General features: G+C 48.1%; 1 protein-coding gene across 5 annotated transcripts; it reads right to left on the minus strand.

Moving 5' to 3' along the window:
* Positions 1–3,810: 3,810 nt before the first annotated feature.
* On the minus strand, positions 3,811–20,700 carry D2hgdh (D-2-hydroxyglutarate dehydrogenase). Of its 5 annotated transcripts, none has more exons than XM_055616535.1 (10): positions 20,616–20,700; positions 19,288–19,626; positions 16,478–16,535; positions 15,824–15,963; positions 14,996–15,189; positions 12,332–12,500; positions 10,149–10,292; positions 9,278–9,420; positions 6,697–6,862; positions 3,811–5,161 (listed from the first exon to the last, which is right to left on the minus strand). In XM_055616535.1, the coding sequence occupies exons 2-10, from the start codon at positions 19,619–19,621 to the stop codon at positions 4,902–4,904; spliced, it is 1,608 nt and encodes a 535-aa protein (XP_055472510.1). In that variant the 5' UTR covers positions 19,622–19,626; positions 20,616–20,700; the 3' UTR covers positions 3,811–4,901. The 5 variants fall into 5 exon arrangements, with proteins under 5 accessions (XP_055472510.1, XP_055472509.1, XP_055472512.1 ...); XM_055616534.1 differs by having other exon boundaries at positions 19,288–19,631; XM_055616537.1 differs by lacking the exon at positions 20,616–20,700 and adding an exon at positions 20,358–20,390 and having other exon boundaries at positions 19,288–19,631.
* Positions 20,701–25,041: the final 4,341 nt, after the last annotated feature.

The raw sequence follows: 25,041 nt of genomic DNA on the forward strand, positions 1-25,041 counted from the left end.
AAGAAAGAAAGAAAGAAAGAAAGAAAGAAAGAAAGAAAGAAAGAAAGGGGAGGAGGAGGAGGAGGAGGAGGTGGTGGTGGTGGTGGTGGTGGTGGTAGTGCTTTGGACAACCTTCTCCACTGGGGCCAGGTACTAAGCATAATTCTCTAAGGCACATCCCAGAGCTTAAAGTGCAGGGGTCTGCCAAGTAATTCTCCAAGCTAACAGTAGGTAAGTTGACAGATAAGCAGTACCAGGCTGTTCCCCACCCTGAACCTCATCTCCCCCACATTACTCTCTGAAAATAATAAGAGCTGCTCCGCTTTATGAGAGGCTCTCACAGATCCTCCTGCCCAGGATATATAGGTTCAGACAGACACAATGGATCAGAGTGGATCTCGTGTGCTCCCAAAACATCTAATACTTTAGTTGCTCCAGAGTGATACGGTGGCCCAGAAGGCAGCAGATTGCCCATGTTGCTAGGTCCCCAAACTAGCACCCTTCTTTCAGGCCAGGATACCAGTTCCCTGGACTCTTGGTGATTTACAGGACCTGAGCAGTAAGAAGAGGCCATCTACTTTTATGCCACTGGGAATAGACAGGACAGTGATATGGTATGATACTACAGCCACAGGCTCCTCCAGAATGAGGATCTGGAGGGGATGGCCAGCCAAACGGAAGGGGTAGATTGCTGTGACCAAGGGGCTCTACTTAGTGCTTGCCTGAGACAGAGTCTGTGGGCTTTAGCCCCTCCCTAAACGTTTCAAAGGCTCAGGGATATGGCAGCTTCAAGAACCAAAAACTAGTGTCCATTGGAGCATGACCCTGCCCAGAAGACAGAGGAATCTCCAACTGCCCTTGCTGGCCCAGGAGATACATTGTATGGAAACAGGCCATCTATCTATGGTGTTCTGCCTTCTCTCAGACCAGCCTTGCTAATGTGCTAGGCACAAAGCCCGTGGCCCATGGGAAAGGGACCTTCTCGGCCAAACCCATAGCTAGCAGGAAAGAGCGCTACCCAAGGCTGGTAGAACCCACTATTTTGCTTCTCCAGCTGGTAGTGTGTGGCCAGCTGGCATCTGGCCCAGCTCTGCCTCAGGCAGAGGCTACCAGCGAACAACGGATCGATTCTTTACTTCTGGGTTACAGAACTCAGGCCAGGGGAGGAGGACAAGAAGACTACCTGTCAAACAAAAGGCAAGGACAGCCAGAAGCCAGGCCAGTGGGACCTTTGGTAGGAAGGGCTCCAGTCCAAGGTTCCCTCAAGTGCACCCCTTGTCATCCCAGGAATCAATGAAAATCAAGAGGAGGACCCATCTGGCTGCCCCAGGATTTCTAGAGTCGGGGACAAATCTTCCCATCTAAGTTAAATGGGTGTTAAATATTCCGTAAGTCACCTAGAATGTGTCCTGACTCTCTGCACCCTCTCCCACTGTCCCAAACACCCCAGGGCCAAAAACCAAAAATGTAGCTCTGACAACTACCCTGCCTGTAAACTAAGGAGGTGTCTGACAGCCACACACTCTCTAAAGAGGAGTCCAACTCCCAGGGCCACTGTACCAAGAAACACACTTATAAACCTGCTGGATGAGAGCCAATAGGGAAAGACTCCTACAGTCCTGTAGATAACATCAGGATTCAGGGAGGCCAACTGTGGGCTGACCTACAGGCACCAGGCCAGACCACCCAGCACAAGCCTCACCCAAATGTTGACTAAGTCTTGGAGCCTTCTCTTATGTACAACCCTGCCAAGTGCTGTTCTAGAAACCTTACAGCTAGCCTTTAACTGGTCAGGTAATAGCCTCCCATCATGAGGAATTGAGGCATGTTGTGCTGGGAATTAGCCCCTACCCATAAAAAGCAAGCCCACCATTATAGTTCCACTCCACTGCAGAAACAATATGCCCAGGTATTAAAAACAACCCACCCTGCTTCCCGCCAAACCACAAAAGAATAGCTGCAACCTCAGGTAGCTGTGTGTGCTTGCCTGTGTCCCAACCCTCTAAGTGTGCCCAGCCTTCATCCAGTAGAACAGTTGTGGTTGCTGTTCCAATAAAGCAGTCTTGGTCTGCTTCAATCAGCCTATGTCTCTGCCTCATTTTCCTCAGGTAGGAAGACATGCATGAGTGTAAGGCCATGGCCACCCAACGCCCTCTTCAGCTCTGAGTCTATGCAGGACATGCCCCAGTCTGTCCTCAGACCCGAGGCAGGAAGGTGCAGAAATGTCAAGGGGCCCATTTCAGGAGCAGGCCCTGGCCCTAATCAGTGATAAAGGGCCATGCTGAGGAAAAAGAGTTACCTCAGGTCACTTGTACATTTTTTTAAGAAAAGATGGCACCAGGCTCTTAGGTTGGATACTTCACCATGAAGCCCAACTGGGGTGCAAGTTGGTGACTTCACAACAGCAGTCCCACTTTAGATGTGCTTGCTCTCTGTTCCCATGATCCTCTAGGGCGAGGTGTTCTCTTCTAAGTCACCTACAAACCCAAGCTTTGGAACTCCAGATGGTCAGCAATGGGAAGTTGCGACCAAGTACTCGGGTCAAAAGCAGGGACCTTCTGCACCCCCCGTGTCCAGGGGCAGGAGCTGGGACAGGGTGGCCAGCACTGGGTAGGTGTGCTAGGCCCACAGAACACAACCCCAACCAGGAAGGTCTCCATGTCTGCAACCATACAATGCACTGGATCCTGACCATCTTCATGCATTTGTCCTTCTATTTCTGTGAAGCATGCTGCTCTGGAAGACCTTGTAGCCCCCTGTAGTCCTGGGCAGGCCCCGCCCATGCCCCAACTATGTTCCCTAGGACTGAGACCTTCAGGCCATACTTTCATGTCACTGCGAAGCTGCAGGCCCTGCCTGTGCTCCTCCCACCATCCCAGTTATTTCACTAAGTCTCATATTGCAACAGCTTAGACACCTGTAGGTGGAATCCTAAACTAATCCAAACACAACAGCTCCTCTAGCTCGCACACTGGAGACTTCCTGTCTGCAGTGGAATCAGAGTAGCCAGCCTTTGTGGTTACCTGTATTTTTGCCTTTTAATACAGGATCTCACTATGGAACCTGGGTGGCTTGGAACTCTCTAACTCAGAGATCAGCCTGCATCTGCCTCCTGAATGCTGGGTTGCAATCAAGCGCTGCCACACCCAGCTCTCTCCCATAGGGGTTTTGTCATCTTTTGACTATAGGCTTACTCTTCTACCTGTGTTGAGGTGAGTCTGCAGGCATTAAGTCAAAGGCCGTGTCAGAGCCCTGAGGTTTCCAGAGGAATCTCACTGGTCAGTCAGCAGACTCAGTAGCAAGTTCAAGTTCATTTTTCCATTCGTTTCTAACTAGTTCATCTGGGTGGGTGAAACACCCACCTTGTCTTAGGGAGCATCAGTCATTGCTAACACAACTTTGGGTAGCTTGTTTTCCAGCTATGCACTGCTACCATACTGTATTTCACTGACTCTTAAATGCCACTAACTTCAATGTACTACCTTTAAGGCTCAAAAGAAAAGAGTGGGTCTAAGAAGTGACCCTTCCCTAGAGATGGATGAATCAAAGGGAGCACTGCATAGCTAGTCAAGAGAAAACCATAGGCCCTCTGCCTGCCCCTCTCCCTGTGAGCTCCAGAGAAGAATGCCCAGCCAGAGCAAGAGTGAGGTTGGCACTGGCAAGAAGGGCTTGACACATATCTGCTTTGGGACCCCACATTCACTGTACCTATTTGTGCCATGCCACCTACCAGGCAGGGTGGCTACAACCTCTTGCTCCTCAAACACCGGCCACTCCCACCACATTCGCTTCCCAACCAGCATGTGAGGACGTATTGGGGTCGAGAGAGCACTCAGTGTGTGGAGGGATGTATTGAGCCGCAACTTTGTGTGAATTCACAATCAACGTCATGCAAATAATTTTCTAGCAGCATCAGCAGGTTGTAATTCAGAATTTTTCTGAAAACTGGTGACAGCAAATAATAATAATAAGGTAAGTGTGTTCAGCTTCCCAGACTGCCAGGACCCCACGTCATGGGACTGGCCAAGTCCTAGAGGGCAGCATGTAGACCATCCGATAGGCCTGTAACTGAGAGTTGCCTCTATCACTTCGGTTGGGGGGACTGTCTCATAACCAGAAAGGTCAAACTCTGCAGGTAATCGCAGCCAACCACGCCTCCTTACCAACCCAGACAGGTCTTCAACAACCAAGTAATCTGGGTGTGGTGCTACCTGACTAAATCCTAGCACTCAGGAGGAAGAGTTGAAGGTAGAGGCCATAGGAACACTGTGAGTTAAAAGTCAATCTGGTCTACATATTAAGTTCCAGGATAGCCAGGGCTATGTAGAAAGACCCTGTCTGAAAAAAACCACACAAACAAAAATGTAAATCAAAACAAACAAACAAAAACAAAACAAGGGAATGCTCTGGTCAGGTGGACCATTGTTACCAATCCAAGACCTGCTTGGTATGACAGCAGATTCCATTCAGCCCCATGTGAATGACTTGTGGTGCTCTGGGTCGTCATGGTAGCTGATCTGGACAACTCTGCTGCAGCCCTCACAGGGTATGAACCACACGGCTAACCATCTAGTGACAAGACCACATGGCACTCTTCCCAGAGCTGCAACAAAGCAGGTCTCCACAGGTCACTGCAGATCGGTCAGGGCTTAGCCTGTCTGGAAGTAGGGCGACTGCCCACCCACTTCCTCTGCCCACAAGGAGCTGGCAAGAGACCAGAGAAGGGGCAGACAGCTTGATCTGCTCTGCTCACCCACAGAAAGGCAGGCGAGCCCAGAGGGTGCTCAGAGCTGACTCCTTGCTGGCCAACAGACCAGTAACCTGGTCTACAGCAGGTGCCACCAGCTGGGAGGCCTCCAGGCCCACCAACCCTGCATGCCCAAGATCCTGGCATCTTGCAGCAACAAGTTGAAAACCTCCAGTTAGGCCTGAGCAGGCAGAGTCTTATAGGGGTTCAGGATGCCTTTGGGGTCCAGCAGGGCCTTGAGCTGTTGCATAAGATCCACAGCCACAGGTGGCTTGCTATAGCCCAGTACGTTTTTCTTCTTGAAGCCTAGGCCGTGCTCAGCACTGACGCTGCCCCGCTGTTCCGCTGTCCAGGCATACACATAGGGCTCCAAGGCGCCAAGCAAATCCTGGCTAAAGGCCTCTGCTGTCACATTCAGGTGAAGGTTGCCATCCCCTGAGGAACAAGGGAACAGTTAGGCTGGCAGAAATCTGTCCAAAGAGTCCTCAGATTTCCAATACCCCCTGAGATGTAACCCCCCCCCCCAAACCAGGTGACTGTACCCTGCCCATCCTGGTTCTGAACCACAACCCTTGGCCCATTCCTTCAACCCTCCATGACTATGGATGGCAGCTGCTGAGCCTTATCTTACAGTATTTTAGCTCAGAGTCAGCTGGGAAACAGCGGGAAGTCCACAGCTGCACTGCTCGCCCCATCCCAGCCCATAGGTCCCCTAAACTGAAGGTGTCAGAGACTGGGAGGGATAAAGAAGTCACTCCTGCCAATTAATACCATGTGACCTAAAGCACCACTTTTCTACTCTCCTACAAATGACTAGAAACTGGCTTCAAAACCCTGTGGTCTAAAGAAACAGGCCCCATTCCTGCATAGCTAACAGACTTCTCAACTAGCACTTAGAATAAATGAAGCAAGGGTAGAGTATGGCAGTGCACATCTTTCATGCAAGCACTCAGGGGCACTGGAAGGTGGAGCTCCGGGAGTTTAAGGTCAGCCTAGTCTACATAGCGAATTCCAGGCCAGCCAAAGCTACAGTGAGACCTTGTCTCAAAAACATAAACAGAGGGCTGGAGAGATGGCTCAAAGGTTAAGAACACTCGCTGTTCTTCCAAAGGTCCTGAGTTCAATTCCCAGCACTCACATGGTGGCTCATCTATAGTAAGATCTGGTATATAGGCAGAATGTTATATAAATAATAAATAAACCTTAAAAAAAAACAGAGAGAAAGAGAGAGAGAGCACAATGATACCTTCTCAGTCCAAAAACTTGTACCCTTTTGCTGAGACAAGCCACAGAACTCAACTGACAAGCTCAGCTATGGAGGTCACTGTAGAGATACCAATTTGAGAAAATCTCTCTTACATTCTAAAAAACTGGACCTTTTACAGGACCTAACAGCCAAGTTAATATAATACTACATAACTGACCTGATATCCTGCTATATACTCAAGTCTGTTTGTTTAACCCACTTTTAAGAAACAGCATAACACTCCAACCAAGCCATACATGGAGATAACCTAGAACCCTTGCACAGACGTAGCCTATGGCAGCTCAGACTACAAGTGGGTTCCCTAGTAAGGGGAACAGGGGCTGTCTCTGACATGAACTCAGTGGCTGGCTCTTTGATCATCTTTCCCTGAAGGGGGAGCAGCCCTCCCATGCCACAGAGGAAGACAATGCAGCCAGTCCTGATGAGACCGGATAGGCTAGGGTCAGATGGAAGGGTAGAAGGTCCTCCCCTATCAGTAGACTGGGGGAAGGGCATGGGAGAAGAGAGGGTAGGATTGGGAGGGGATGAAGGAGAGGGCTACAGCTGGGACACAAAGTGAATAAATTGTAATAAATAAATAATTTTTTCTTCCCAATATGACAACAATGTACTTTAGTGCTTCCAAGGCTGTCTTTGATGTGCTTAACTCCGCTCACCACAGTGGAACTGTGCAGCTCACAGGGGCATATGACAGGCTGCTCACCCAAGTGACCATATCCCACTACATGCTTGGCACAAGGGCCAAGGCGGTTCCGAACATCCATCACGAGGTCATAGAGACGCTCCACGGGGAGGGATATGTCATACTTGAACACATAGCCGTCACGACTGAGAGCCTCTGTGATCCTCTCCCGAAGGGCCCACAATGTCTACAACAGCAAAAGGACACAGTCAGCAAAAAGAGCACACCACAACTGGGCTCCTGGGCATGGCTCACTGAAACAATCTTCACAGAGGAGAGGTAGACAGAGAAGCCGGATGTACAAAGGCCTGGGTTGCTAGAGGGACTAACGTTGTGACAGTGTTGTGACAGAGACTTTAAAAAGACAGACTAGAGAGCAGTGGCTGGTGGCATATGCCTTTTAATCCCAGCACATGGGAGGCAGGGGCAGGAGGATTTTTACGAGTTCAAGGCCAGCCTGGTCTACAGAAGGAGTTCCAGGACAGCCAAGGCTACAAAAAGAAACCCTATCTCGAAAAACAAACAAACAAAGTCACATTTTCTCTCACATGTGGAATCTATATTTAACTGTATGTATATATACATGTAGCATGAAAACATGGGGCAAGGAAGGGGACCATGGGAAGAAAGAAGCAAGCACTGAGGGTGGTTACCAGGGAAGAAGAAATGAGTAAGACACACATGTATGTCTTACAGTGTCACAACAAAGACCATCAGGACCCTTCATAAAAGCAAGGGCAGAGGCCGGAGAGGGGATACAGTGGTTAAGAGCACTTGCTTTGACTTCTGTTCAAGCAGTCATGGTCTACAGGTTCCTGGGGATCTAGCGCCCTCTGCTGGCCTCTACAGGCATACGCTGCGCATGCAGTTCACACATAAAGCAGGCAAAACATCTCCTCGGAAAATAAAAATGAGTAACTCTTAGAAAAGAAACCAGCAAGGGCAGAGTGGAAATAATCTTACCTTTCCAAGACTCTGGTTTGTTCCTGGTGTTACCCGAGCTAATAACCACCTGATATTAAACTCAGAGTAGAGGATGGAGGGCAAGTTCAAGGCCAGTTGAGGCTATATGAGAACCTGTCTCACTTAAAAAACAAAAAACAAACAAACAAAAAAATCTGGCTGGTCGGTGGTGGCTCATGCCTTTAATCCCAGCACTCATGAGGCAGAGGCAAATGATCTCCTGTCTGAGGCCAGCCTGGTCTACTTAGTTAGTTCTAGGACATTTAGGACCACACAGAGAAACCTTGTTTCAAAAAACAAATAAGGAATCTAAAAGCCAACCAACTAACAAAACAACCCTAACTATAAAGAAAAAAAGCCTTAATAAATAGAATAGACTATATAATCGGTTAACTCTAGAGGTCACAGCTCAAGGAATCAGTGTTTTTCACACTCTACAGGCTCCTTTTTTTTTTTTTTTTTTTTCTCTCTCCAAGGACCCTGGCTGCTCCCTGCAGCCTCTCCTCTGCCCTCTGCTGGCAGATCATCATACTGCAGACAGCAGGACCAGGGCTATACACCACAAAAATAAACTGCCAGAAACACCTCTTGTTCCTTTGTCCCCCAAGAGCCCAGATGGCTTCCCAGCAACATAGTCAAGGCCCATTCCTCAGACTCCATCTTCCCCTGGATGTGTTGGGCCTTCAGGCATGCTTTCCACAGCCCTATCCTGCCTCTCTACACTCTAGACAAGACTGGAAAGCTGTAGTCAACTTATAGTCAGGACATGGTCAGCCATGTAGGTCTATTCACCATGCAGCCTGGGGGCAGAGAGATGTGTGGGGATGATTTTTGTTTTTCATGCTTAAAAACAAAAACAAAAAACCAAAACATGGTACTCTCTTTATTGGAAAGATATAAGCAATAGTTATATTAATAAGAGAAATATATTATTGTTTGCAGCAGTGCTTGTTACAAGTAGTTTTCTGCTTTATGTGAAGGCGTGCTGTGTGCTGCCTGTAACCACTTACCATTTTCCATATCTGAGACAGTGTACAATGCATTTCTTTTCTTTTCTTTTCTTTTTTTTTTTGGTACAATGCATTTCTACGTTACTACATGTTAGTGATTAATCATGGAGAGCTGAAGAAACTGCCAATCTGAGTAATAATTCTTTCACATTTTAGGTCTTTTTCCTGAACATGATTATTTATACTGTAGAAATCTGCAAGAACAGCCATCTGAGTTCAAATCTCTAATATTCATGTTAAAAATGCATGTGGTAACATAAGCCTGCAACCCCAAAGCTTGGAGGCAAAGACAGGAGAATCCCAAGGCTTCACTGCCATGCACCCTAATCCACTGATTAGCACGAACCTTCAGAGTCAGTGAGGATCAATCAAATCATTCTTTCCTCTCTCTCTGTTCTGCCTTCTTTCTTTCCCTTCCTCCCCAAACCTGTGTGTATGTTTGTGTAGTTGGAAAGTGATATTAGTGAAAATGATCTAGGTACCAAGAATACATTTTCACCCCAAAGAGGTTTTCTATCTATACTATGAACCCTGTGATATCTCGGCCACACACTCCATCACTGCTGGACAGATTAGGCCCTAGCTATGTGAACAGGAGGGCCTGAAGGCGGAGAGCAGGGTTACAGTACCTGGACTTTCCTCTGGTCGCTGGCCATAGTGCCATCGCTCACCAGGCCGGAGTTCAGCACATGGTCCAGGACGCTGGTCAGCTTCTCGGCATCATGCTCTGCACTGGAGCCCGAGGTCTCCACCAGGACATAGAATGGACTCTCTGAAAGGAATCAGAAGCGGTGTAAGCTACAGTCCCACCCCCAGCATACAGAGTTAGAACCACTTTACTCTAGGTCATGAGGCAAACATAGCTTTTGCCAGGTGCTTGGGGTGGCCTGTGAAACAGGAAGCCCTCAGGCATGCTGAATTTCACATGGCTTAAATGTAAGTTTTCTGCTGACAGAGAAAATTGACCAAAGATGACCCTCTGCATGAAGCCCCACCCTGCTCACTTTCAGCCTCATGGCTGGGTCCAGTATGGTACCTCCCAAGAGCCTGATGTGGAAAGGGGTTGTCATAGCAAGGCAACTACCAGCTCTAAGAGCTGGCTTGTCTACTCTTAAGAAACCCCAGAACCCCAGGGAAAAGCCACTTGTTGGTGGATGATTGCCTTGGACATGCCTACTTACATGCATGCAAAAGGCCGTAATTTCCACCCTGAGAACTTACTGTTTAAACTCTGAAAAAATTAAATGTGCATCATTAACTTGCTGAGGGGCACTGCCCCGTCCCTTCACAACATTAAGACTTCTTCCAGAACAGTGATACAAGCTCATCCTACTACAGACCAAATACAAGTGTTAAAGACAGCAGAGCTTTCCTAAACACAATGAGCCATGGCCTCACAGTGCCCATTGCCCACCCACCCTCCTGAGACATTCTACTGGCAGCACCTCTGAGCCATCCAACATGTCTCACAATGTCACCCAACTGCACAGGGGCAGGTACCTTGTACTGGGCTGGTCAGGTGGAGGTGCTGTCCAACCAACTGCATGCATTCCGAATCCATGAACTCAAACGCAGACAGGATCTCGCCCAGCATCCCCTTGCAGGTACTGAAGGTCTTCAGAACCTCAGTGAACCCAGGGCAGCCTGCAAAGGGACACAGTGCATCAGGCACCCAGAGTAAAGGACAGCAGGACCCAGGGCCCCACCCATCGCCTCACCAGGTCACCCCTTCTCAGCAGCAATATCAACCCAACTCACATAGACAAGGGGTGACTGTGAAAGGACTCTGTGCTACAAGAAGCACTCCACAGGTCTGCCCATAAGTACATTTCAAGGTCTCTAGATCTGACACTATGCCTAATAACTGCCAAAGAGCACTCCGAATGACAAAAGGAACCAGGGGGCCAGGCCTTCAGGTTATCCCACTCATCCGTTGGCACTAAGGTCTAAGTTGGTCTCAGAAATTCATCATTCATCTATGGACACCTGAGACCTCTGCAATGCTACAGGGCTCACGAGCCACAGCACAGCCCCAGGGTAGCTGTCCCCCCAAGTATGGAAGCAGAAAGAAACTAAAGAACGTATCCACAGGTAGATGATCCAGAGCCCTATGGTTGGAGAGGACATTCCTGGACGACCCAGCAAAAGCAGCACAACCCCCTCCAAGAGGAAACCGCCCTTACCCAAGGCCTCTAGGAACCAAACAAGCAATTCAGAAACAAGGCTCTGGGTATGACCCAAGATAGCTCAGAACAGAGACAAGACACCATGAGAAACTAGGACCTCTACTACAAAAAAAAAAAAAAAAAAAAAAAAAAAAATGGTCTTGGCTGTATTTATTGGGAACAAGAGACTAAAAAAAGTCTGGTGCAGAAAGATAAAGAGTTAAAGAAATGGCCATAAACAGTATGACAGAGACTTTAAAAAGACAGTTTACCTGGGGCAGGGAGTGATGGCACACACCTTTAATCCCAGCACTCCGGAGGCAGAGGTAGGCAGATCTCCCTAAGTTTGAGGCCTGCCTGGCCTACAGAGTGAGTGCCAGGACAGCTAGGGCACAGAGAAATCTTGTCAAAAAAAAGAAAGAAAGAAAAAAGAAGTTAAGATCACTGGCTACTCTTCCAATGGTTTGGTTCTAGCACCCCAGAACCCACATGGTGGCTCACAACTTTCTGTAACCCTAATTCTGAAAAATCTGACTCTTTCTTTAAGGCTTCATAGGCATTGCATACACAATTGTACACAGACACACACGCAGGCATCAGACATATATGGAGGCATAACAACATGCACGTAGGTAAAACTATATACAAATATAAAAAGAAAAGAAAAAAAGGAAAAGCCAGGCATGGTGGGGAATTGCTGCACCGAGGAAATGAAGACAGGTGAATCCCTGGGGCTCGCTGGCTGGCCAGCTTAGGCTAATCAATGATTACCAGAATAATGAAAAACCCTGTCTCAAAAAACAGAGTGGAAGAATACCCAAGGTTGGCCACTGGCCTCCACAAGCATGTTCATAAGTGTGTACCCACACACACACTAATATGCACACATATCCACACAATATAAACAGAAAAGGACACAATAAGACCAAGTAGCCAGGAAGAGACCGTAGGACCTCCGGCCTTCTCTGGTGGAATCTGGTGAGTCAAGCCTGCCTCTCTCCCTCCAGAACTTACTTAAGTGAATGAGTCAGCTGCGGACAGAAAGAGGCCAGATAACCACCCCAAAGAAGGTAAAAGAGAAGAACATGAGCCATAGACATAGCCAACTTCAGCAGGGTAGAAAAGGAAGTTGAATGGTGGAAGGGTCCTATGAGTGGGGAGGCTGCAGCCAACTGTGGAGCTAGGGAGAGGGAGCACAACACATCAGAGCAATCACCACCATGCCATCGCCTCTCTCAGAATCATAGGACCTACTTCTTAAACCCAAGCACAGTGGGACAGAAAAGAAAAGAATCTTGATTCTGTGAGAGTGAAGTGTGTTCTCACCAGAAACAGGTCATCACTTCTGAGTCAGGCTACACTCTGGATATCTGGAGGGCCAGGACAGAGATCTCCAGACAGGAAGGAGGCAGACAGGCAAGGAGCAATGGGACCCTCTCGTTCCACAGTCACACCAACATGCCCAGAGCAGCTGCCCACTCTCCACTTGTCGGCTCAGAAGCAGGGTGAGGGACCTACCGAGGAAAGCCACATTCACAGCCTTGGGCCTGGGTGGGCACAAGATGGACACGGCAGTGATGATTCCCAGGGTGCCCTCTGACCCGATGAACAGCTGCTTCAGGTCATAGCCTGTGTTGTCCTTCCTCAGGGAGGTCAGGCAGTTCAGGATGGTTCCATCAGCAAGTACCTGGCATAAGGAAAGAGACGGGCCTTCCTGCATCAGCCACCCTTCCCTTCTCTGGAAATGCTGACCCAACTCCAAACATGCCCAAAGAGTAGCCAGCCATAAACCCTCACCCACTCTACCCATCATACCAATTGATTCAGGATGAAGCCTGGGAGTGAATGGAACCTGGAGTGGACTGATGACCTTTCTCCTCAGCTGGAACAAGACTCCCCCAGCTGCATCTTAAGTCAAGAAGTTCCCTGTCTGGTTGGTGGAGGGGAACCCACCCAAGGTAAAGAATACACAGGGGACAAACTTGTGGAGGGCAGGGGACACAGCTGGAGGGAGGGGGACGCATAGCTGGGGCAAGTGAGGAACACGGCTAGGAAGAAGAGGGAACACAGATGGGGAGAAGCAGAAGCACAGCTGGGAAGGGCAGGGAACATATCTCGGAGAGGCAAGGAACCTCTAGAGCTGGGAGAAGCCAAAACATAGCTTGGGGGCAGGAAAAACACCTAAGGGGCTGGTGAAAGGGGACCATGAAGCACAGCTGGAAATAGAAGGAACACAGCTGTACGGACTGAACAGCAGAGAACAACCCTGCCTCGAGGTTCCCCCACATCTGAGGCCCTCAGTCATAAAGGCATTTGCTAGTTCCCATATTGCAATTCTACCTGAGACCTGTTGGCTAATACTTCAGGTCAAAGGCTTACTGAATTTCTAGGACAGTAAGTGCAATTATTACTATCACTACTGCTACTGCTACCTCCCTGAGGGAGGACAACACAGGCTATGGCCTGAAGCAGCTGTTCCTCAGGTCAGAGGGCACCCTGGGAATCATCACTGCCGTGTCCATCTTGTGCCCACCCAGGCCCAAGGCTGTGAATGTGGCTTTCCTCCGTAGGTCCCTCACCCTGCTTCTGAGCCGACTAGTGCAGAGTGGATGTAATTATTATTATTATTAATTATTATTACTATAATAACAATAATAATAGTAAATGGTAACGAACAGAAAACAGCCACTGGGACACTGTGACTTACTGGATAAAGCATGGTTTTATATTTGCCCTGGTTTGGGGGGTAAAAAGGACAGAGGCTCTGCCCTTAGAATCTACCAGTAGATGTGATGTTTGTCTTTATTGTCAGTAGAAAAAGAGGAGCTGGGGAGATGGCTTTATGGGATGAAAAAATGCTGCAAAAGCAGAGGACTCGGGTCCCCATTTCTAGCACCCATGTAAAAAGTTGGGTCTAGAGCTTATGAGATGGCTCAGAGCGTAAGCACACCAGCCACTAAGCCTGACAACTCAGTTCAATCCCTGTAATCCACATGGCAGAAATAGAGAAGTGACTCTCACAAGCTGTCGTCTGACCTCCACATATGTGCCAGCATGCATACACACACACACACACACACACACACACACACACACAATAAATATGGTGAGTACTGTGGCACATGTCTTTAATCCCAGCACTCAGGAGACTGAAGCAGGAGGATCTCTGTGGGTCTGAGGTCAGCCTGGTCTACACAGAGAGTTCCAGGCCAGCCAGGGTGACACAGTGAAACTTTGACTCATTTCAATAAAATGATAAATAAAGGGACAGGGTGTTGGACACGGCAATTTGTGCCTGTAATCCCAGCACTGGGAGGCAGAGGCAGGAGGATCACTAGCCAGTCAGTGAACTCCAAGTTGAATAAGAGACTTTATCTCTGAAAACAAGGTGAAGAATGGTAATAGACACTCAACATCTCTCTCTCTCTCTCTGTGTGTGTGAGAGAGAGAGAGAGAGAGAGAGAGAGAGAGACAGGGACAAGGACAGAGACAGAAACAGAGAGAGAACAGAAAGATGTTTAAACCACCATCACTATGGAAACACTGGGCCCATGGTGTCTATGTGGGTGTTTCTAGAAATATTTAACTGAGGCAGAAAAACCCACCTTGAATGTGGACAGCACAACAACCCCCAGCTTTAATTAAAATGCTTGAGCACCAGAATTCATCTCTTTCTTCTTCCTGTCACAATGTAAGCAGCTACCTCACATCCTTGCCACCATCCTTCCCCAGCCATTGTGGACTGTGTCCTCTCAAACTGTGAGTCAAAATAAACTCTTCCTCCCTTACTTTACTTCTGTCAGTTATTTTATCACATTGATGAGAAAAGTAGCTAATGGCAAGGGTTCAGGGGAGGGGAATTCAAGGGTCCTACAGATAAGCTAGCAGGGGTGTGACTCCATCCCAAGCTGGCCTTAGCTAACCTTCCTCATATTCCAATTCCTGAAAGTCTGGTATGAGTGTCACACCTGAGTAAAGTGTCTCCTGGTGGCTCCTTATGTGGACTCCACATGTTCCTGAGGCACCTAGAGCTAAGAACCATTACAATAGGGTCCCTAACGTGGAGCAGATATACACATGCCAATACAGCCCCACGTCCTGTACCGCTGTCATGACAACAGCCTCAGACTGAAGCTAGGACATCCCAGAACAGGCATTCTACCCCTTTAGAATCTAGCTCACCACTTCCAGGCCCAGGACAGTCCCTCGAAGCGAGCCATATCGCAGAAACCGCAGACCACCAGCATTGGTTGCCACATTGCCCCCGATGTGGCAGCTGCCCTTCGCTCCTAAGTCCAATGGCATGATGAAGTCCCGTTCCTGCACATAGCGGCTCAGCTCCTCCAGCACACAGCCTGCCTGGCAGACCAGAATCCCTACAAAGAACAACGAAGTTACCAAAACTTCTTTGTAGGTAAGAACCTCCCAGAAGCAATGTTCTCCTCAGAGGCCATCTCTTCCTTCTATACAAAACAAAAACAATTGGTCCTTTTGTAATTACACTATAAAACAAGAAAAATTAGAAAGGCAAAAATAGAGAAGAAAAGATTCTTGTCTAACTAAGAGGAGAGATTAGAAGAAAGAACTGCTACAAAGCAGTGACCTCAGCTTGGGGAAGCACTGGACCCTCCCCATAGTTAAAATGTTTATACTTTCTGGTACTGAAACTGTTGCTAACAACTGCAAACAGCAGGCCCCTACATGGCAATCCAGCCTCAGTACAGGAGAGAAGCTATTAAATCCCTTCACAAGAATCACTGCATGGCCATCCACGTCCACAAAGAGTTGCCATGGCAAAGACTAGATGTAAATGGGGCTTGTGTGACATGCCCGAAGCGCACAGAGGATGACCCCGACACACCTGCCAGTTCTGTCCCAGCCAGGACAGAGCACACATATGCGCACACATCTCTAGCTTAAGCAAAGACGCAGTGGCTAACAAGGAAAGACAACCTCAGCTGGCAGTAGGAAGGCAAGAAGAGTTCGGAACGCACACACACATAAGCTTACCAGATATGTCATGAAAGCTGATGACTTGATTCATGAGGGCAGTGGACAGGATGACTTCGTCAAAGACGGGAACACTGCCCCCCACCATGCCAGTGTTCCCACCCTGTGGGTTCACAGCCAAGTTCCTCTTATAGCAATACCTGGGACAAACATAGTGTACATATCAAGCCAGCACCCCTATGCCCATAATGACTATCCCCAAAGGACATGCTACTGAGCCAATCTCCTTTCTAGACCTTTCTGCTGGACAAGGGCTCTCCCCTAACACCCTGTGAAGAAGTCTAGAGGAGCGTTCACCCCAAAGCTGTACATAGAGAAAGGGTGGCTGGCACTGTCTCAGGGCATGGGGAAGTGGTATATGTGGCTTAATTCTAATACCTTCAGTGTTTGTAAGAGTCGGTGTACCATCTGTACCTCCGCCGTTCTCACTCCCTCTAGTGCCACAGCTGTACGCTGAGTTCTGAGCCCAACCCACCAGCCCTTTGGCTACAGCCAGTATTCTTGCAGATAGGGATCTGGAGAAAGGTGTGCCCTTGCCCGTGAGCACCCAGTGAACCCATGGGGCAGCAAACTACAGGGATCTTCTAATGGGTAAGTATGAATGTGGCCCACAGTGTTGTAAAGCACTGTTGAACTGCAGACATCTCCTCTTACCTAAGAATCTGGGACACTTCCTCTGAGGTCTGGGGCCTCAGCAACACCTTACTACAGCCTGTGACAAGAGAACACACCTGTCACCCCACATGCAGAGAAGTGGCTCAAAAATAAGAATACTTCCTTGCCCCATTCCTGCCCTCCACTACAGCTTATCTGAGAGAATGTCCTCTGTGGCATTTGCTCTTCCTCAGTGAGGCAACCAATACAGCCACCAGACCCCCAGACACTCAAGTACAAGAGTAAGATGTCTGAGGGTCCTGGGCCTTGCTAGGGAATAGGCAACAGCTGGAACAGTGTACAGCAACTGCTAGAGCCAATGGCCCTTCCCCATCTGCTCTTGTGGGAGGGAAGGTGGGTTTTAGCATCAATGTACAACGAGGTTTGTTGGGCTTCTCTGCACACCTGAGAAATTCTTGAGACTTGGAAACATCCTGGTGTTCCTCAAACTACCTGCTGATTTTAACAGACTCTCCATTAGTACAATGGCTAAAAATAAAATAGTGACTTACAGATCTGTCCATCTACCTGTACCTTAGTTCCAGTAGAGAGAGGGATTTGCCTTCCTACAGCTCTCTGTCCACACCAGAGCCGGTTTATACCTTCTCTTCACTCACTCTTCCCTACCCTTGGCTGATGCCAAGTTAGCATAGCAACTAGGAGCTGAAGCAGCTCCGTCACCCTAAGACTCAAGCTCTATGCATCTCCTGTCTTACTCTGTGATTCTGAAAGACATACTGCTTCTCATCAGAGGAACAGCCTTTGCTGAACTGGCTGTCCTAACCCAGGGATCCTGGTCACCTGGAATTTGTGTGGGCAGTGTTCAAGGTGTTCAGCTATCCTGTATGAATAAGCTCAGTGCTCTGAACACCGCTGGTGAAGCTAAGCAAGAGATGAAGTCTGCAGTGGGTTTTCCAACAGACACTCAAGTTGCCCAGCAAAGACCTGTGCATAGCAACATAAAAGAAAGATTCTACTCTTGTGATATACGTAGATCCTTCTAACTAGAAACCAATAAAATGAAGGGATAATAGCTAATGAGCTCAACAAAGAACAAAGAACAAGAGGCTGGAAATCGCTAAGACAGTACAAGGAAATGCCCAGACCAAGAGGAGAGTCTAGCTGGAAAGGCTCCAACCAAGCCAGGAAAAAGGCAGGTCCCAAATAGTTCCAGGCAGAAAGACTGCCTACAGGGTCACACCCGCCCTCCCCATGCTTTCAGGAAGTCACAGCAGGTACTCCCTCACATCCTGGGCTCTTTGCAGTTGGTGAAAACATAAAAGGACTCCTCACTCACACTTCAACAAACTGTAGTCCAACCAACCTGAATGCCCTCCTTTGCCCCAGGGCCTTTCGACAGTCACACTCCTGAGCCTCTCACCTGCTTCTTGTCCTCCAAACTTTTCTTGCTTGCAGCCTTTGCAATATGCTGGCACTATGCCTGGTCTTAAGAGTGTTTAGGTGTCCTCTTTGCCCCATGCTCTTCCAGGCACCTCTCCCTGATAATCCACCTGCCCTGGCTAGATTTATGTCAACTTGACACAAGCTAGAGTCATCTGAAAGGACAGAGCCTCAACTGAGCAAATGCCGCCAGGAGATCCAGCTGTAAGGCATTTTCTTCATTAGTGATCAGTAGGGGAGAGCCCAACCCATTGTGGGTGGTGCTATCCCTGAGTTCCTGAGCGGCTGGTCCTGGATTCTATAAGCAAGCAAGCTGAGCAAGCCATGGAGGAGCAAGCCGGTAAACAGCATTCCTCCATGGCTTCTGCATCAGCTCCTGCCGCCAGGTTCCTGCTCTGCGTGAGCTCCTCTCCTGACTTCCTTCAATGATGAACAGTGCCATGGAAGTGTAAGCCGAATAAACTGTTTCCTCTTTAAGTTTCTTTGGTCACGGTGTCTCATTACAGCAATAGTAATACTAATTAAGACACCACCAAAGGACCATTCCATCTTATCCATCTCAAGCCTGGCTGCCCAGTGCCCCTATTGACTCATCTGGACTTCAGTATCCACTCATATGGGAACAAATCTCAGTTGCTGCCTATTTTTATAAATAGGAAACACACAAATCCACACACTCTCTCTCTCTCACACACACATAAAATTAGTTGTTTTGTTTTTTAAAGATCTCAAGTTAGGATCATTCTGGACTAAGTGGACAAGAGTTTCTCTAACACAGAAGAGGAGGCCTAGGTAGATGGCTCAATGATTAAGAGCACCTGCTGCCTTGCTGCCTTTGCAAAAATTCCAGTTCAGTTCCCAGCATCCATATCAGGTAGCTTACAAATACCTGTAACTTTAACTCCAGGAGGTCCAATACCCTCTTCTGGCTTCCAAAGGCAATTGTGCTCTCGCTCTCACTCTCTCACACACATACACAAACACACAAATAAAAAAAAATTTTTTTTTTTTTTTTAAGAGAGAAGAGGACAAAGGATTGAGGCAGGATAAAGACAGAAGCAAAAGCTGGGGGATGCTACCAGAAACAGCTGGGGTCACCAGAAGTTCAATGTCAGGAAGAACCCTCTCCTACAGGCTGCAGAGAACACTTCTGATTTGGAACTCTAGGCTTCCAGAACTGAGAGGGTATCTTTGGTGAAGGCTGCCTGAGGAGAAGCTGAGCAGATGCAGGCAGCAGTGTTCACAGTCCACACTTCAGCCAAGGCCTGCTTCACATTTTTAACTGAAGACCTTGGTTGTGTCTTCAAAGACAAATGAGGCATATTGTCAATGAACTCTACTTCCCTCACCTACACTGTCTTCTGGTTTCTAGACTTTGACCTTACTCCTCTGCCCAGGTCCTGACTCACCCCGGACGGTCCTCAGCCAGTCCACATTGCATGCCTGCAGTTGCTCTGGATCTGTGATAACTCTGCCAGGTATGATGCATTCAAACGCAGCCAGGTCCTCCTCAGACACAGTAGAAAATGGCAGCCGTTGCACAGGGTATCGCTCAGAGGTCAACATCACCTCAGAGCTGCCAGAGACCAAAGAGTACCCTCTGCAAGCCAAAGGGCCATTTATACCCAGAGAGTGACCCAGCCACTTTAACCCGAATGAAGCTCCCTGAGCATAGGTCCTCCTCCATCCTGGAGATGCCCAGAAGAACCTTGCAGACCACCTGGGCACCAAATGGAGCACCATGGCTCCTGACCTTAAAGAGAGAGAGATTTAATTTGTGACCTGCAAACAACGAAGCAGTGATAAAGCCCCAAAATAGACCTCTACACCACATCTGAAGTCACCTACACAGCCTAGAGCAGGGGTTCTCAACCTGTGGGTCATGACTCCAGAGGGTCACATACCAGATTTTTACATTATGATTCATAATAGTAGCAAAATTGCAGTTATGAAGCAGCGCCAAAAAAAGTTTATGGTTGGGGGTCACCACAACATGAGGAACTGTATTAAAGAGTAGCAGCATTAGGAAGTTGAGAGCCACTGGCCTCCTTAAAGGAACAGGGTGGCTCGGCACTAGAAAGACTGCAGGGCTCAGAGTAGACACTTAGTAGTTTGGTTCTTAGTATTCTGCCCTGCAGTATCACATCCTGAAACTCCACTGAGTGGGTACATTCTCTCCTGGGCGTTATATTTTAACTTTTGCAAAAAACAACCGCTTTTCCAGGCCCTTCCCCCTCAAAACAAAACTAGGTTAAGGCACGAAAAAGGAAGGAATCACTGAATTAGGCACACACAGTTGAAAGGCAAATTTTACATTTTACGTATACTTTGCCACAAGTTTTAAAAGGCTTCGGTAATCAAAAAGCGTATGAAACGGTATGGAAGTGAACTGTGACAGTGCCTACTGACCCGGCGAAGACGGCTCACACAGGTAGCTATCCGGAAGAGGCCACCTCTCCACCTGAAGGCGCTGCCTTACCTGACATGGAAAAACACACCGCAGCATGCGCAAAAGAGCGCATGCGCCATGTGCTGTGACGTCTGGGAGGACCTGCTATAGGCATGCCCAGCCAACACAGCTTAGGGCTGTGGGAGGTGAAAAGCATTGCTAATAGGCTGGCACCAACGGCAATCCCGGCTCCCTCCTGACCTACGCAATCACTTGCCAGGCCACAGCCCCAGCTGCCTAGACCCGGAGACCAGCCCCCTCCACCCTGGAACCGCAGCCACTACGCACCCTAGCATCAGTCCGATTACAAGAATGCGGAAAAACTTGTCTGCCTTCCCACCCTTGCACCACCGTAGGCCTCGACCAGACGGGTGGGATGAAAGACTGCGCATGTCAGCCCTCCCTCCGTGACCCCGCCCTTCCTCCCTGACCCCGCTCTTCCTCCTAAAATCCTACCGGGTTCTGGCTCCGTCCTACCCATTCCTTTGACTGTGGATTCGTGCTGACCCGACCTGAGTCTACCAGGTCTCAAAGTGAAAACTGTCTGCTTTAACCAGAATCCGACTCCACGCAGCAGATATCCCAGAACTCCCGATTCCGAGCGCTTTTCCCAACTGGCCCCATCGTCATCTACCCGACTAGCCCGAAAAGCTAAGTGGCTTCTCCTTCATTTCACTGTGGCTCCTTCCTTAGGGGACACAGAAACCCTCTCTTCCCCAGGGGTTTCTGTCTCCCTAGGGATCTCTATCGACCCTATGGCTCTCTCCCCTCCCTTCTTCTATCTCCTCTGGGGCTTCTGTCTCACCTGGGGTCACTGGTCCATCCGCAGACACTACTCCAAAAGCTCAACCTCAAAGTAACAATACTTCTAAGGCCTGGGACTTCACTGTGGGGACCCCAGAGGTCAGCCCAGCTCTTCAGAGCATTTCTGACGTCCTGGGTCCAGCCCCTGCCTCCCCCTCCCCGGGCAGTTCCATCTCAGCTCCGCAGCTCCACCGCACACAGAGCGACAGTGTAGCAGCAGTTTCCTAAGAACAAGAGTCTGGGTAATCACTATCTTTCTCCCTTGCTTCTTCCAGCCCTAGGTAACAGGTAGTTGCTGTTTCTTGAAATTATTCTATTACTTCAGCATCCCCCTTCCCAGCCTTCCACACACCTATAAATAACCTTAGTAGTTTCCATTTTGCTGGCTGGACAGTACCTAGCATCTGAAACAGGGTTCGTCTCCCAGTGTCTTGGGGCAGCTCCAGGAACTGTTACTTCTTCCAGCTTACCCACTTCCGTTTGCCAACTCAGAGCACACTTGGAAATACATTCTATAAGATGTTAAGACAATTTAGAGTTCCATACCAGATACTTTAGATCTCTGTACCAGGAAGATCAGGAGGTTCCTGAGGCAGAAAAGAGGTGTAGTGTTGCTTTGCCAACTAAAAGGCAAGGCATCCTGGTAGTCCTTGCAAACTGGATAAAAGAACACGCGAATATGCCTGGAGGTGATGGTGTACGCCTTTTTTTTTTTTTTTTTTTAAGATTTATTTATTTATTATGTATAGAGTGTTCTGCCTGCACACCAGAAGAGGGCACCAGGTCTTATTATAGATAGCTGTGAGCCATGTGGTTGCTGGGAATTGAACTCAGGACCTTTGGAAGAACAGCCAGCATGCTTAACCTCTGAGCCATCTCTCTAGCCCCAGTGTATGTTTTTAATCACAGCACTCCAGAGGCAAAGAATGGTGGATCTCTGTTAGCGTTACTTTTTAAAAATTATTTTATTTACCCTTCTTATGCCTTTTTTTCCCTTCTCCATTCCAATCCTTTCCAACACTAGGTAAGAGAGAAAGAAGGTTAGAGGGGAGATAGGGTGGAGTTCTTTTTGCTACTTCCCGCTGGTTAGGGCCCTTGGGGCAAGTCCAATCATTGTTTCTGGATATCTTTCAAGCTCTTGTCAAACTGCAACAGCAACCAGGAGAAGCAGTGGGGAAGAAGCAGCAGCCTTTTTTCTTTCTCAGACTCCCCACCCCTACCCCTCTGGGCTATGGCATTTATTCTCTCTCCAGAGTCCTCAGAATTAAACTATCTGCAGCGGGCAAGGAGCCCTTCTCAGAGCCTGCAGGAGGCAAATAGTTTGCTGCTGTGGATAATCTGAATTGGCCCCATATCCCATACCTAGGATTAAAACAAAAACATGTTTACATAACATAATTGGGTTTTTAAAGACACCAATACTTTCCACTACAGATCTCCATGAGTTCGAGACCAGCCTGGTCTACAGCAAGTTCCAGGACAGACAGAGAAACACTGTCTCCAAGAACCAAAAAGGAATATAGTATTTGGGGGTCGACAGCTATGTGCTACATGCTGTGTTCTGGGAGGGGTGGATGCAGCTACAGTTGTGCCTTCAGTAGAGCAATTCCCTAGGGTCTGCCCACCCTCCCAGGTTTATCAGACGGAGGCATTGTGGACATGGTTAGTGCATTGCCCTGGCATTGTTCAGGTCCAAGACACAACTGCATTTGGATTCCTACTCTGGCTGGAAAGACATTCCAAGGCTTCCACTAGGTCATTCCTAAGTTGGTCCTCAATCCATAAATTACTAAGGATATTTACAAGTTATCAAGAATGTCAATGTGCTGAGATAGTTCTATCTCAACTTACCACAAGCTAGAGTTATCTGAAAGGAGGGAGCCTCAGTTGGGAAAATGCCTCCATAAGATCCCCCTATAAGGCATTTTCTTAATTAGTAATAGATGGGGGAAGACCCAGCCTATTGTAGGTGGTTCCATTCCTTGGCTGGTGGTCCTAGGTTTTATAAGAAAGCAGGCTGAAGCAAGCCAGTAAGCAGCACCCCTCCATGGCCTCTGCATCAGCTCCTGCCTACAGGTTCCTGCCCTGTGTGTTTCTGCCCTACCTGCTTTTGAGGATCAACTGTCACATGGAACTGTGAGTGAAATAAACCTTTTCCTCTCCAAGGTGTTTCCTGACGGTGGTAGTAACCCTAAGACAGTTACAGGTTCAGGAAAGTTGCCCAGATGTTATTTGGTTCTTTTAAAGGCCTGTGCTACCACATCCAGCATGTTTGATTCCTTTATACAAACTCGTCCATCACCTGATCACCACAGTCCTCATTAACTAGGAGGCCAATGGCATCTGGACCCTTGGAATTAGTAACAATTCAGAGCCAGTCAAGACCAGCAGTTAGTCACTATCCACCACCCAAAGAACCAGCCTTTTCTTAACCCTAACCGTCACCCCAGGAAGTAACTGCTGATACCCTGAAGTATACATGGAGATTCAGGGTAAACATACTGCCACAGGCAGGGCCCTTCCTCCAAGACCACAGCCTCTGACAAAATGTTTCCCGTGACAAGTGAAAAGTTGAGCCTCATGCTGACCAGTGTCTGGAAATTCGGCACTGTCCAAGGAAACATCTAAGACAACTCAGTAAAGTCTATGCTCAGACTCATATGTGCAAGCCCTAACCCCTAACATGACTGCTTGGGAGCAGGGCCTACATGTGTGTAATTAAGGCTAAGCAGGGACTTACAGTTTGGACCTCCAGGATCTGATATAAAAAAACACTAGGAACTGGGGATGTAGCTCAGTTGGTAGAGTACTTGCCTAGCATGCTCTGTAAGTCCTGTATTTCACTATGTAGTCCAGACTGGCCTGGAACTAGCTATATAGACCAGGTTACCTCAAGGTCACAGAGATCAGCCTGTAACCCCAGCACTTGGGAGGTAGAGGCAGGTGGATCTCTGTGAGTTTGAGGCCAGCCTGGTCTACAGAGAGTTCCAGGGTAGCCAGAGCTACATAGTGAGACCATGTCTCCAAAACAAGCAAACAAAAAACAAAATAAATGAAATAGAATTCCCTCCCTCCCTAGCCCCACACTCAGCTTGTCACGAGTGCAGTGAAGAAGTCAGCTGCCTACAACCCAAGGGCAAAGGCCTTAACAGATACCAACCTTCCTGGCATCTTGATTTCAAACCTTCAGAACTGTGAAAAACAAATTTTGTTAAGCACCCAGTTTGAGGCCTTTTTGTGTATGTGTATGGGACCTGCCCAAGAAGACTGTGACCTTCCCAAAGGGATGCTGACATTTTCAAGAATCCCCAGGTCTAGGTTCCCATGCCAGGGGAGGTGCAGTACTGCTTTCCCTCATATTGCTGGGGATGGAACCGAGGGCCTTATGTGTCCTACTACTAACATATTCCCAGCCCCTCTCATGCACACACCTTCATGGGAGCCTGGAAACCACACACTGACCTCCCTGCGTATCCAACCAAAGCCAAGTTCAGGGTCTTAGGTCCCTAATGTCCCTCAGTGGTGCCCTCAACTCTGGGTAAATGAACATGAGACACACCTCTGACACAGCATCCCTACACTACATGCCTGCTTTCAAAATGATCTATTTTCAAATGTTTCTTCCCAAAAAATACTTTATTTATTAAAACAATATATCCATAATCCATGATCCAAAAATACAGATATACATCTTTACATTATTTAATAAAAAGATTTACAATAGTATCTCTCCTTTACAAAGGAGACATGGGTAATAATTCCTTGAAAATAAAATGTGACATTCATGTTAAAGCTGCATCATCCTGATGGATGGAGTGTGGTGAAGAGCAAACACCACAGCACATTCTGAGGGAAAAGACATTCTCAGCTCTCCCTTGCTTTAAAGCTCCTCTCAGCATAAGCAGTGAAG

This window comes from Psammomys obesus, unplaced genomic scaffold (assembly GCF_907164565.1).
Source record: "Psammomys obesus unplaced genomic scaffold, mPsaObe1.curated_primary_1811, whole genome shotgun sequence".
NCBI classification, from domain to species: domain Eukaryota; kingdom Metazoa; phylum Chordata; class Mammalia; order Rodentia; family Muridae; genus Psammomys; species Psammomys obesus.